Source organism: Mytilus edulis, chromosome 7 (genome assembly GCF_963676685.1).
Source record: "Mytilus edulis chromosome 7, xbMytEdul2.2, whole genome shotgun sequence".
Classification (NCBI taxonomy): domain Eukaryota; kingdom Metazoa; phylum Mollusca; class Bivalvia; order Mytilida; family Mytilidae; genus Mytilus; species Mytilus edulis.
Genome location: NC_092350.1, coordinates 33461434 through 33474421, shown reverse-complemented (window position 1 = coordinate 33474421; position 12988 = coordinate 33461434). Strand labels below are relative to the sequence as shown.

Sequence of the window (12988 nt, the reverse complement as noted above, 5' to 3'; positions counted from 1 at the left end):
TGCTTTGGTTTTAGAGATTTAAGCCAAAATCTATATTTTACCCTTATGTTCTATTTTTAGCAATGGCGGCCATCTTGGTTGGTTTTCCGGGTCACTGAATACCTTTTCAAAACTAAATACCCCATGCAATGATGATTTTGGCCAAGTTTGGTTTAATTTGGCCCAGTAGTTTCAGAGGAGAAGATTTTTGTAAAAGTTAACGACGACGGATGACGACGGACAACGACAGACGACGGACGCAAAGTGATGAGAAAAGCTCACTTGGCCCTTGTGAACACTAAACAAAAACTTGTTATCTTAGTTGAAATGTCATGAATACAATAAATAAAGGCAACAATAGTATACCGCTGTTTGAAACTCATAAATCGATAGAAAAAAAAAAAAAACAAATCCGGGTTACAAACTAAAATGTACTTTACTTTACAAACTAAAATGTACTTTACCCAAATCATTGATTAACTACATAGCTTTATGTTCATATATAGTATTGGTTTTCGAATAAAAAAAAAAGATGACAATACTGTCCTGAACTATATACTGGTTTGTGATAGGCCTTATTGATACTGAAGTTTTTCAGTCACAAACAGTGATTGCTATGGAAACGGCAGTTGAATCTATAACTATCTGAACATATATTGGACAAAATATAAAAGCGGAGAATTACATGCTCGGGCGAAATGACTTTTATAATTTGAATATATTTGTCAAAACACATCACCAGTAACAAGGATGTCAGGGATGTTTAAAAACAGTAATAAGGAAAGTCGTATATGTAAACAAAAACAACATCAAGCAATAAATCAAAGCATTACTATTTCGTAGAACCACGCGATTAAAATTTCACAGAAATACCAATTAAGTAGTTAAACATCTTGTGTGTAATTAATCATCCTGTTTTTAATCCGTGTTTTTTCGGTAGAAATGTTGTATATAAAGGTATAAACTTTACCAATATTGACCATAATCAACTTATCAAGACAAACAGTGTATTGTGACTGATTTAACACTGCTTTTTACTCTACCGTCTCTAATATGTTAACCATGAATTCCAGATCACTTCTTTGTTTCTGTGCTATTCTAATTTGTAAGTATATTTTGACTGTCATTTTCAATGATTACTAAAAAAGAACATTTACAGATTAAAAGAACAATTGGTCAAAAGCTTAATAAAATTAACGGTACCAATTTTCTTTTTTTTTCAAATTTTCGTGCACCAGATGCGCATTTCGACAATACATGTCTCTTCAGTGATGCTCGTGGCCAAAATATTTGAAATCCAAAGCATATATAAATGATTTCTCGGTATCTAAAACAAAATTGTTCGACGATGAAACAAAAGAAAAATACTCGGAAAATTTGTTTCAGTAAGTCAATTTTACTAATTAAAAAGCAATTCTTTCTTGTTTATTTATTTTAAGCAAACGGATTTTTACTATTTCTTTTTTTTCTAATGGCTTACTTATGGTTCTGTTGATTTTTTTTTATTAAACATTTGGATTCTTCTTCATCTCAAACTAATAGAGAGAAAAATATTGTTTCATACGTGCAACTTTACCTCAAAAATGAAGGTAAATTCATAAATTCGAGAACGTAGAAAAGTGATGCATAAATTTGAGTTCACTAATGGTTTGTCAATACCGTTAGTTATCAGAAGTATTATCAAAACAAGTTAAAAACGTGTACGTTATAGGATTTTGTTTTAAAGTAAATCCTCATGATGAGAACACTTTGTTCATTGTTTTAAATAAACAAAGTTGTAACACACCGCGTACCCGATTCAAACTTTGCGGAGGTATCCAACTCTTATGGAGCTTTACAATTTTGTAAGAATGGGTATATTAAATCTTTAACATTCCCATAACTTCTCGGTTAATATGGGATCCAGCTTTGACGTAACTATCGTTACATATTTTTCATTAATCGATCTTTGGAATTGGGACAGGAACATCTGGTGAGTGTAAGTAGAATCATTTCTAACGGTAATGTTGAATAATTGTATAGGTCATTCTATACATGCATAGCATTGCCTTGCACTGTTTAATGCATTTACCTACCCCACCCCGTTATTGTGTATTATTATGTATCATTGTTTATAATACTTTGATTAATATTGTCACTGTAAAAGCTTCTTATTCATGGAACCTTTTTTTAGAAATATATTTCTAAAGTACTGAAAACAAATCTAATTAGGTCCTATGTTGAGAGCATATAAAAATAAGAAGGTGTGGTATGTCTAAAAAAAAAAAAAATCTCCACAAGAAAACACCAAAGAGTAGAGTTCTTACCTTTTGTGCGTACTCATTCATCTCTGTCTTTTTAATGATCCGGTTTTGGGCGTTTAAGATTAAGCGTTTATATCAAGAAAACGGTAAAAAGTGAACGAAATTATGACACGTTTACTTCATTTACTAGCACTAATACTGGTTCAGAATCGCTGCTTTTAGAATGTTACATGCAGTCCTCGAGGATATCGATATATAATCAGTTCAGAAGTTCGTCGGTACTGAAATGATTTACATCATATATTTTCAAATATTCAAAAATCATCCATAAACTATAAAAGATCCGATTCCCTCATTCAAGATTGACCGATTATCAATTTCGCTATCCTGTTGTATTCTTTTTGTGTCATATATCTCAAAATGGTACTTAGAATAACTGGAATCCTGGCTTATAAATGTTTAGGTTTAGGCGTTCCTGATGAGGGAAATCGACAAAAACGCTTTTTTCTTTTATGAAATTAGTACTGTTTACATTTTCCAGATAACGCTACTTTTAAAATGTGCATACAACCATATTATATGTTTAAATAGAACAGCAATACTAGATTTGATATCAAAATTTGAAATGGACATTTTGTACTTGAAATATATTAAGGGCATATAGACAAATAAACATTGTTCATCATTATTTTTAACGTTTTTGTAATATACTTTGAATTTAATTAGTGAACAGATGATTAAATGATAAAATTATAAACCAGAACAAATATTTTTTGTGATAAAAGAAAGTAACAAGTATGGATATGCAAAACTAAATACAAAAGAAGTATAACATAACTCTATAGGTATATTTATGATAACTATTGATAACATGTAATATCAGGCTATATTTTTTTCCAGTTGTTATACATGCTGTAAACTCTGTTCCCTTGAGTTTAGACAATAGTTTAAGGGAAAAAAGGGAAGCTGTCCCGTCCGTTAAAGCCGTCAACGTAAATTTAGAAGATGGTTTGAGAAAGAAACGTGAAGCTGTCCCGTCTGTCAAAGCCGTCAATGTCGATTTAGAAGATGGTTTAAGAAAAAGACGTGAAGCTGTACCATCTGTCAAAGCCGTAAACGTTGATTTAGAAGATGGTTTGAGAAAGAAACGTGAAGCTGTACCATCTGTCAAAGCCGTCAATATTGATTTAGAAGATGGTTTAAGAAAAAGACGTGAAGCTGTACCATCTGTCAAAGCCGTCAACGTTGATTTAGAAGATGGTTTGAGAAAGAAACGTGAAGCTGTACCGTCAGTTAAAGCCGTCAACGTCGACTTAGAAGATGGTTTGAGAAAAAAACGTGAAGCTGTACCATCTGTCAAAGCCGTCAACGTTGATTTAGAAGATGGTTTGAGAAAGAAACGTGAAGCTGTACCATCTGTCAAAGCCGTCAACGTCGATTTAGAAGATGGTCTGAGAAAGAAACGTGAAGCTGTACCATCTGTCAAAGCCGCCAACGTCGACTTAGAAGATGGTTTGAGAAAGAAACGTGAAGCTGTACCGTCAGTTAAAGCCGTCAACGTCGACTTAGAAGATGGTTTGAGAAAAAAACGTGAAGCTGTACCATCTGTCAAAGCCGTCAACGTTGATTTAGAAGATGGTTTGAGAAAGAAACGTGAAGCTGTACCATCAGTCAAAGCCGTCAACGTCGACTTAGAAGATGGTTTGAGAAAGAAACGTGAAGCTGCACCATCTGTCAAAGCCGTCAACGTCGATTTGAAAGATGGTTTGAGAAAGAAACGTGAAGCTGTACCGTCTGTCAAAGCCGTCAACGTCAACCTTGAAGATGGTTTGAGAAAGAAACGTGAAGCTGTACCGTCAGTTAAAGCCGTCAACGTCGACTTAGAAGATGGTTTGAGAAAACGACGTGAAGCTGTACCGTCTGTCAAAGCGGTCAACGTTGATTTGGAAGATGGCTTGAGAAAAAAACGTGAAGCTGTACCATCTGTCAAAGCCGTCAACGTAGATTTAGAAGATGGTTTGAGAAAGAAACGTGAAGCTGTACCGTCTGTCAAAGCCGTCAACGTCGACTTAGAAGATGGCTTGAGAAAGAAACGTGAAGCTGTACCGTCAGTCAAAGCCGTCAACGTCGATTTAGAAGATGGTTTGTGAAAAAAGAGTAAAGCCTATTTTTTAAACTGTTTTGTGTAGATAAGTGCGGAATAAATGAGTGTACATGAAGCTTTTTAATTCAACTGACATACTAATGGGTATATTTGTACGTTTACATTTCAATGCTTGTGGTCTCGTTTATTTAATTTATTTATTATGACAGCATGTATTTGTTTTCGTTAGATATTGTCTTTATTTTAGTTTGTTGATTGTCTTTCTTTTGTAAAAGATTGCTTGTTATATAAAAATTATATTCTTTGTTTGATATTGTTTCTTGTATATTTATCTATTGTAAAAGTCAACCATAAGAGTTGTAATGCTTCAGATATTACAAATATGTAAAATCATTGAAATTTTAAATCAAATAAAGTTACGCTGAGAAAGTTTTAATAAATTTGTTATCTACATGTTTATACCTAAAATAAAGAAGTTCAATTTCTTAGCCGGTATGACTTTATAAACGACGAATCAAATAATTCAACTTTGCATATACTTCATATAGGACAATGGCGTTGAATAAAGATAGCATCATGCCAGGCTTTTTTGTTTTCTAAATAATTAATATTTTCAATTGACAAGTTCCGGGGCAATGGATCCATACACAATACGAATACTAAAACACCAAACTAGAAATAAGGCATTGGTACTTTAATTCAGTAACTGACCTGTGACGTCGAGGGAATGTGCTAGTACTTTTTAAATATTCAATATTATATAAGAATAACCGAGCTATGGTATTTCTCATCCCTCTTTTTTCAACAAGTTAGATTTCAGGAAATTATTCTTAAAGAGTTATACTTTGTTATCATTGTTTATTTATTCTTTGAATTAGACCATCCCCATTATTCTTATCACCGGGGTTATATTTGAATGAGCAACGCGACGGGTGTCACAACTGGAACATGATCTCTTTACCCTTCCGGAGCACATAAAATCATCCCGGTTTTTGTTGGGCTTCATGTTTCTTACGTTTTGTATACTTTGTCTTTCTTTGCGATTGGATCGCAGTTTATCTACGACTTACAAGTTCAAATGACCCTTTTTGGTATTTTTCGTCTCTCTTTTATGAACTATTTAATCACAAAACTAGATCTCTGATAAAAACAAATGGAAAATAGGGTCATATCAGATGTACTCCAGCAGACGGATATTAACTCTATACTCCATCACTTATAATTTCTGTATCAAATTTCTTCACGAAAATCAAATGCTGATCTAAAAACCATTACAAGATGTCAAGATTAGGTGAAGTTTGTCTCATACGTGTATTGTATTGCCAAATGATGCTATTATTCAGATACAGAAAACCTATTTCTCACAATAGCTGAAGAAAAAATCTTGTTTTCAAAAAAGTTATATTCCAGTCATTTTATCATTTACACTTCATTTTGAGACAAAGAATGAAGACTTGTACAAGTTATGAACTTAAAACTAAACACACCTGCATACCACCACACATACCCTTTAAATATAAAGATTTGTACAGAAGGTTCACACAAGAGTCTAGTGCCTCCACACTAAAATCGAAACTGACTAACCCACTTTTATTACTTATAATTCTCGTATATGTCAGCATTTCTCCATCAGTGCAGAAGAAAGTCATTACTAAATATATTGAAAAATACATCAAACGATACCAACCAAGAATAATACACTAATTTTACAAGTCCCCGAGGGTATCACCAGCCCAGTAGTCAACACTTCGGTGTTGACATGAATGTCAATAATGTGGTCATTTTTATAAATTTCCTGTTTACACAACGAAGAACTAAGGATTTTCTTATCCCAGACATAGATTACCTTAGCCGTATTTGACACAACTTTTTGGAATTTTGGATCCTCAATGCTCTTCAACTTTGTACTTGTTTGGCTTTATAAATATTTTGATATGAGCGTCACTGAAGAGTCTTATGTAGACGAAACGCGCGTCTGGCGTACTAAATTATAATACTGGTACCTTTCATAACTATTGACACACTTGATTTTGGTTTTGTTTCAACTGCCAATTTTTTTTTTCATGAGCTGCATTGTTGTTTTGAAAATGACACTGGTTAACCGAATAAAGGAAGAACAACTTGGTAAGATCTACATGTATCTCCCAAAACACTGCGTTTCTTGTGCGCCATACTTTTTCGCAACCATAAAAGATCATGACAAAATTATTTTACCGTGTTTATCTTTAGGTTGAAAAGAATATTTTTGAAGATTCCATATAAGAGGGTTTTCAATTTATGTATTCGACATAAGTGAAATGTAAAAGTTTTCATAAATCAAAAGTGAGGTCATCATGGTCATGGGTCCACAAAAGAGATAATGACGCCAAGGTCGAAGCCAAAGTCATGTTTTAACTTTTTTTATTACTTGTACATGCTGCTCCTTGGAAACTATTAGGTATATTGGCAAGATATTTTCACCAAATTACAACTTGCGATTTGTCGTAACAGGACATTTTTTCTACGATGCTGTACGCTGCCATTCAAATTTTACTTGGATTTTTCTACCCTCAAATGTTTACAAATTAGATGTATGGTACGATATATGAATGAACAACAAATATTATATACAGCAACAATTAAACGATAACCCCTCAAGGCTCCAAAACATGTGAAAGTATGTTGTTGTTCAAATAATATAAAAAAAGAAGATGTGGTATAATTGCTAATGAGACAACTCACCAAAAGAGACCGCATATAGTTATGATAGCCCCGAAATAACAATGAAAATCAATTCAACCGAGAAAACTAACAGTTACCTTGCATAAATATTACTCCTAGCTTCACGTTTCTTTCTCAAACCATCTTCTAAATCTACGTTGACGGCTTTGACAGACGGTACAGCTTCACGTCTTTTTCTTAAACCATCTTCTAAGTCGACGTTAACGGCTTTGACAGATGGTACAGCTTCACGTCTTTTTCTTAAACCATCTTCTAAGTCGACATTGACGGCTTTGACAGATGGTACAGCTTCACGTTTCTTTCTCAAACCATCTTCTAAATCAACGTTGACGGCTTTGACAGATGGTACAGCTTCACGTCTTTTTCTTAAACCATCTTCTAAATCGACATTGACGGCTTTGACAGATGGTACAGCTTCACGTTCCTTTCTCAAACCATCTTCTAAATCAACGTTGACGGCTTTGACAGACGGTGCTGCTTCACGTCTTTTTCTTAAACCATCTCATCTTCTAAATCGACATTGACGGCTTTGACAGACGGCACAGCTTCACGTTTTTTCCTAAAACTATCTTCTAAATTTACGTTGACGGCTTTAACGGACGGGACAGCTTCCCTTTTTCCCTTAAATATTGTCTAAACTCAAGGGAACAGAGTTTACAGCATGTATAACAACTGGAAAAAAATATAGCCTGATATTACATGTTATCAATAGTTATCATGAATATACCTATAGAGTTATGAAAAAAGTATGAAGCCTAAATTTTTTAATCGTTTTGTGTAGATAAGTGCGGAATTTGAACAAATGCGTGTACATGAAGCTTTCTAATACAGACATGCTAATGAATATAAATGTACATATACGTTTCAATACTTGAAATGGTCTCGTTTATTTAATTTATTTATTATGACAGAATGCATTTGTTTTCGTTTAGTATTGTCTTCATGTTGATTTGTTGATTGTCTTTGTTTTGTAAAAGATTTCTTGTTACATAAAAATTATATTCTTTGTTTAATATTGTTTCTTGTATATTTATCTATTGCAAAAGTCAATCATAATAGTTGTAAAGCTTCAGCTTTACAAATATGTAAAATCAATGAAAATTTAAATCAAATAAAGTCACGCTGAGAAAGTTTAATATATTTAATTATCTACGTGTATATTACTAAAATAAAGAGGTCAAATTTCTTAGCCGGTATGACTTGATAAACGATGAAACAAATAATACAACTTTACATATACCTCATATAGGACAATGGATTTGAATAAACATAACATCATTCCAGGCCTTTTTGTTTTCTAAATAATTAATATTTTCAATAATTGACAAGTTTCGGGGCGACGGTTCCAAACACAATTATTTTGAAAGCAAAGAAAACTGTACATCTATATTAAGCATTAATTTATCAGATGACAAAACGAATACTAAAAAAACAGGTTAAAATAAGGCATTGATACTTTAATTCAGTAACTTACCTGCGACGTCGAGGGTAGCGAAAAACCTCAAATGATGCGTTAACTATATGCAGTAACCGGTCAATCTCAAATTCGGCTTTAATGTTGTAGAATGATAATATCAGAATTATTCTAATCAGAATATGGCCTTATGCCCACTGGGAATGAAGAGGATAAGTAAGAAATCATATCAGAAGAGTCTATCGGGATTACTGTAATGTATTCATATATTGAATTCTTAAAATGTCTTTTGCAAAATACGATAAAAAAAAAACAAAAAACAATGCGTATATTATATATAACGCAACTCCGTTAGTCTGTATTCCTTCATTATATGGTCTTGAAAAGACATTTTTTTTATATGTACGCACTGGGAGTATTATATACGCCAAGGTTTCTTATATGCATATGTTCTTCGTACTCCTTTCTTAAATCAAATTTTGATCAAGAAAACACGCTTGTAGGGTGATATATAATATCAGAGACATATATTGTATGATATGTCTCTGATAATATATTTCACTTTATTAAAGAAAAAAAAATGTCGAATTTTACGCTGAATAAACTTGCCCCGCGACAGTTCCCTAGTTTTACAAGTTTGGTCCCTGTAGATTCGTCAGCCTTGAAGCAAGTGTTTCAGCAAGTGTTTAGATCATCGATATCCTTTCGTAAATTTTACGGACACCATCACGAGTTGGTTGACCGTTATGGAATACACGTTTCACAGATAATATCAGATAAGTTCGCTATGTCGTTTATACAATCCCTTTCCTTTTTTACGAATGTGGCCTAACAAATTAGACTATTTACCAGGTTTTTGAGATCATGAGCAACACGACGAGTGCCACATGTGGAGCATGATCTGATTACCCTTCCAGAGCACTTGCTCATTTTTTTGGTGGGGTTTGTGTTGCTTAGTGTTTGTTTTTTTTTTATGTTAGACATGTCTTGTGTACCATTATTATTCTGTTTGTCTTTTTCTTGTTTGACTATGGCGTTGTCAGTTTATTTTCGATCTATGAATTTGACTGTTCCTCTGGTATCTTTCGTCCCTCTTTTTTCAACAAGTTATATTTGAACAGTTAAACTTTGTTATCATTGTTTTTTTAGTTATTCTTTGAATTAGACCAACCTGTTCTACCTTGTGAATTTATTTCAGAAATGTCTTTGGAAACCTTATTTATGCTTGTTTTGGTTTTGTCAATTTCACTGGAATTCTTGTCATTGAGACTCTTGTTTTTATCACATTGAGAGATTAGGTTATCGAATGAATTCGCTACTCCTTGTATGTTGTTTTCAAGTTCGGTTCTTTTGCCTTGACATGTTTGTAAGCCTTTTTCATTTGTAATAACTCTACTTGTCAGAGATGAAATAATATTTTTTATTTCACCAAATTTGTCAATGCCTTTTTCTACCGACTGTAATCTTTTATCAATGCTTGATACTAGGTTTATAAAGGTGTTCAAAAGTAGGGGTACGCTTTGGTTCTCCCCATTTTCTTCCTCAATCTTTCTACTCTCCTCCAAGAGCTGACGTGTTTCACTAAATGACATTATGTATATGCGTTTTATAATTATAGGTAAACGTATGGTCAAGTGGTCAACAAGGTCCAAAGTCCAATTTCGATGACCGATTGTAACACCTCACACATTAAATTACATTGTTTGACTTAGTGAATTGTTCTCATTATATATTATATGTAGGTGTAATGTTCTATTTTTAGTGCTGTCTTCAAATAAATTGCACAAAAGGTGAAAAATTAAATCGTAATCATACGTTTATTCTCTTCTTCTCACCAAGTAGTATTTTGGATGCTGTTCCCTATGGTATATCGGTTATCTTCGTTCTTTTCGTAATTTCTACATTTTGAATGATTTTCGTCTCTCTGTTTGTTTGTTTGAATAACCACATATAAATAAATTTGGTGTATTTACTGTCTGATTGGTTAAAAGTATTAGTTTTATTTTCAATGTTGTCAAATTTTACGGCGACACGCCCACTCTGAAGTTGTGTATTCATACGCTAACATGTGTGTACGTACGTTGTTATTGTTAATATAAATAATATAAAAAGTTCTTTGAGCTTTATTTTTGATAGAAATTTATTTATAATGAATGGCAATAATTTATTTTGAATTTATTGACCCATAAAATTAATTTTTGACTCTTCACATTTAACATAATCCGCTTCGCGGATTATTCAATGTGAAGAGTTTATGACTTCACTTGTTTTTGATGTATTATAAAGTGGTTATATCTAATACCAAATTAATGTCTCTTTCGTTTACCCGTACCACTCTTTAACACAGAATGATAATTCTGCCTTGAGTTGCTGTCTCATAAGCATAAACCCAAACCTCAATCTAAAGGACACATGTCTGTAGTTTAATAACTGTAAGTGTGATGAGAAGTGTACTAATATATACAAAGACTAAGTACTAAACTATTATTTATTCAAGAATCTAAAAGCATATGCATTTATTTACAATATGGCAACTGGGGACTTATACAACTGCAATTAAAAACCAATAATGTATAATGTTCTATCTCCATATGCAAAGGGAGATAACTCTATTAAGACTAGCTAAATCTTGAAACTTGGAATTGAGATAATTTTTCATAGATTGACTAAAAATTTTGTATCGAAATAGCCAAATACAGATGCTTGCAGCTGTAGCCCCAAGTTGAATTAATGATAAGGATAAAAATCAATCCACTCCTTGCTGTCAGTACAAATTTTTAATTCTTCAAAGTCGAGGTCATTTGAATTTGAGCTTGTCTAAGTACATCTGGAGATGTATGAATATATTTGGTATAACAATCTGAGGACCATCGTCCCAAAGTTTGAATAAGATGATCTTCCAGTCGTGCTTTGGGTGCAGTGGTTGCAGCACCACTTCTGAATGAATGACCATTATACTTTTCGCTGGATAATCCTAATTTGTCTAATATACATTTTACATGAGAAATGAAAAATTTCTTGACAATGGATCACCTTTAATTTATTAGTAATAAAAAAGGACTCAGAATTGCTAAAAATACTCATTCTGAGTCTATAGTATTTTTGAAGTACAACTACAGGACATATATCTGTAGAGTTTTTGAACAAAGGAATAGTAATACCATACCTAAAAGGATCAGTCTTAGATTTCTTCAGGTGCACAAAAATACAGTTATTTGATATTTGAACATCACTCAGAAACAAATTAGATTCATGATCAAATTTTTTGGTATCATAAACAGAAAATTCACCACATCTTAAAAACCCCAAAAAAGCTGTTACACATGCAGCTTCTATTAAAACATCTGTAAAACGATCAAAAATACAATTGCGTAGTAAAAAATACATTTTGTGTAAAATATCAAATGTTATAGGTAAACGAACTCTCTTAGGCATAATGGCATGCTTCTTTTTCAAACCTACTAATACTGATTTTAATTTTGGCAATGGTTTACCGACAAAGTTCTCTAATGGATTAACACCCCCTTTTAGTAAGTAAAAGAAACGTATACCACATAGGTAGGATTTAATGGTGGAATATCTCAGATGCTTATTAGATTCGCAATAGGCAATAAAACGCATCAACAAGTTCTCAGAAACAGGTGGTAACTGGAAAATTGACCAAGTTGATCTTTGTAATTGTAAGAACTTAAGATAATGTTCATATCCCACGTTGTACAAAGCTTTAGTTGAATCTGCAACAGCGAAAGATTGTAAAATAACTACTGCGATGTCCAAATAATCTCTTCCAGGGTTGGGCAAGGAGTTGCTGCTTTCTCTGCCTCTGGTGCTAACTGATGAAATTTGTTCATCTGTAAACGATATAAAGAGTCAGCAATTAAGTTCATTTTTCCAGGCACATGTTCGCTGTAAAATGCACACATAACAAGACGTCTCATCAGTTTCACGATTATTGGATCGTTTGACCTAACCTTTAGTTAGAATAATAACAGACGCTAAATTGTCGCAGTGAAATAAAATACGCTTTTTATACCATCCTTTTCCCAATAAAACCTTTTGGGTGTTGTTCTAGTCCCCGTCTGTTTGACTCTTTATCTACAAGTGTGTGCTGGATAGCGTTCTACATATCATGGTGTTTAGATCGCAAGAACAACAATTATTATACCTCCTAGAGAGGACACTTATTTTCCGCGTTTATCTACATGTAAACTAAAATCATACTACTTTAATAATATATAGTCTCTGTATTCTGTCTACTATTTTCTTTGAAATGTTTACTATGATCATACCAGTTGCATATATATATTAAAATAAGTGAAACATGTGGAAACAAGAATGTGTCCATAGTACACGGGTGCCACATCGGCACTGTATTTACTAAGTTTCGAGTTGATTGGACTTCAACTTCATCAAATACTACCTCGACCAAAAACTTCGCCTGAAGCGGGACAGATGTACGGACGAACGAACGAACGCACGGATGCACAGACTAGAAAACATATTGCCCAAAAATAGGGCATACAAATT

At 33.1% G+C, this 12988-nt stretch overlaps 2 protein-coding genes across 2 annotated transcripts; one reads left to right on the top strand and one right to left on the bottom strand.

Annotated features, from left to right (window-relative positions):
• Nucleotides 1–943: 943 nt before the first annotated feature.
• Nucleotides 944–4630, top strand: LOC139481289 (myosin heavy chain, striated muscle-like). Its single transcript, XM_071264477.1, has 2 exons — nt 944–1084; nt 3123–4630. Exons 1-2 carry the CDS (start codon nt 1033–1035, stop codon nt 4370–4372), a joined length of 1302 nt encoding a protein of 433 aa, XP_071120578.1. The 5' UTR covers nt 944–1032; the 3' UTR covers nt 4373–4630.
• A 2490-nt stretch (nt 4631–7120) lies between these two features.
• LOC139483094 (myosin heavy chain, striated muscle-like) lies at nt 7121–10053 on the bottom strand. The gene is made up of 3 exons (XM_071267127.1): nt 9633–10053; nt 8522–8597; nt 7121–7538 (listed from the first exon to the last, which is right to left on the bottom strand). Exons 1-3 carry the CDS (start codon nt 10051–10053, stop codon nt 7121–7123), a joined length of 915 nt encoding a protein of 304 aa, XP_071123228.1.
• Nucleotides 10054–12988: the final 2935 nt, after the last annotated feature.

Excerpts from the sequence above, each read along its gene's own strand:
- LOC139481289 (XM_071264477.1), top strand. The coding sequence starts at position 1,033 with ATGTTAACCATGAATTCCAGATCACTTCTTTGTTTCTGTGCTATTCTA. Across the intron at positions 1,085-3,122 it reads TTTCTGTGCTATTCTAATTT|TTGTTATACATGCTGTAAAC; the intron begins GTAAGTATATTT and ends ATTTTTTTCCAG.
- LOC139483094 (XM_071267127.1), bottom strand. The coding sequence starts at position 10,053 with ATGTCATTTAGTGAAACACGTCAGCTCTTGGAGGAGAGTAGAAAGATT. Across the intron at positions 8,598-9,632 it reads AAATTCACAAGGTAGAACAG|CCGAATTTGAGATTGACCGG; the intron begins GTTGGTCTAATT and ends ACAACATTAAAG. Across the intron at positions 7,539-8,521 it reads CGCTACCCTCGACGTCGCAG|AAAAAGACGTGAAGCAGCAC; the intron begins GTAAGTTACTGA and ends AGATGGTTTAAG.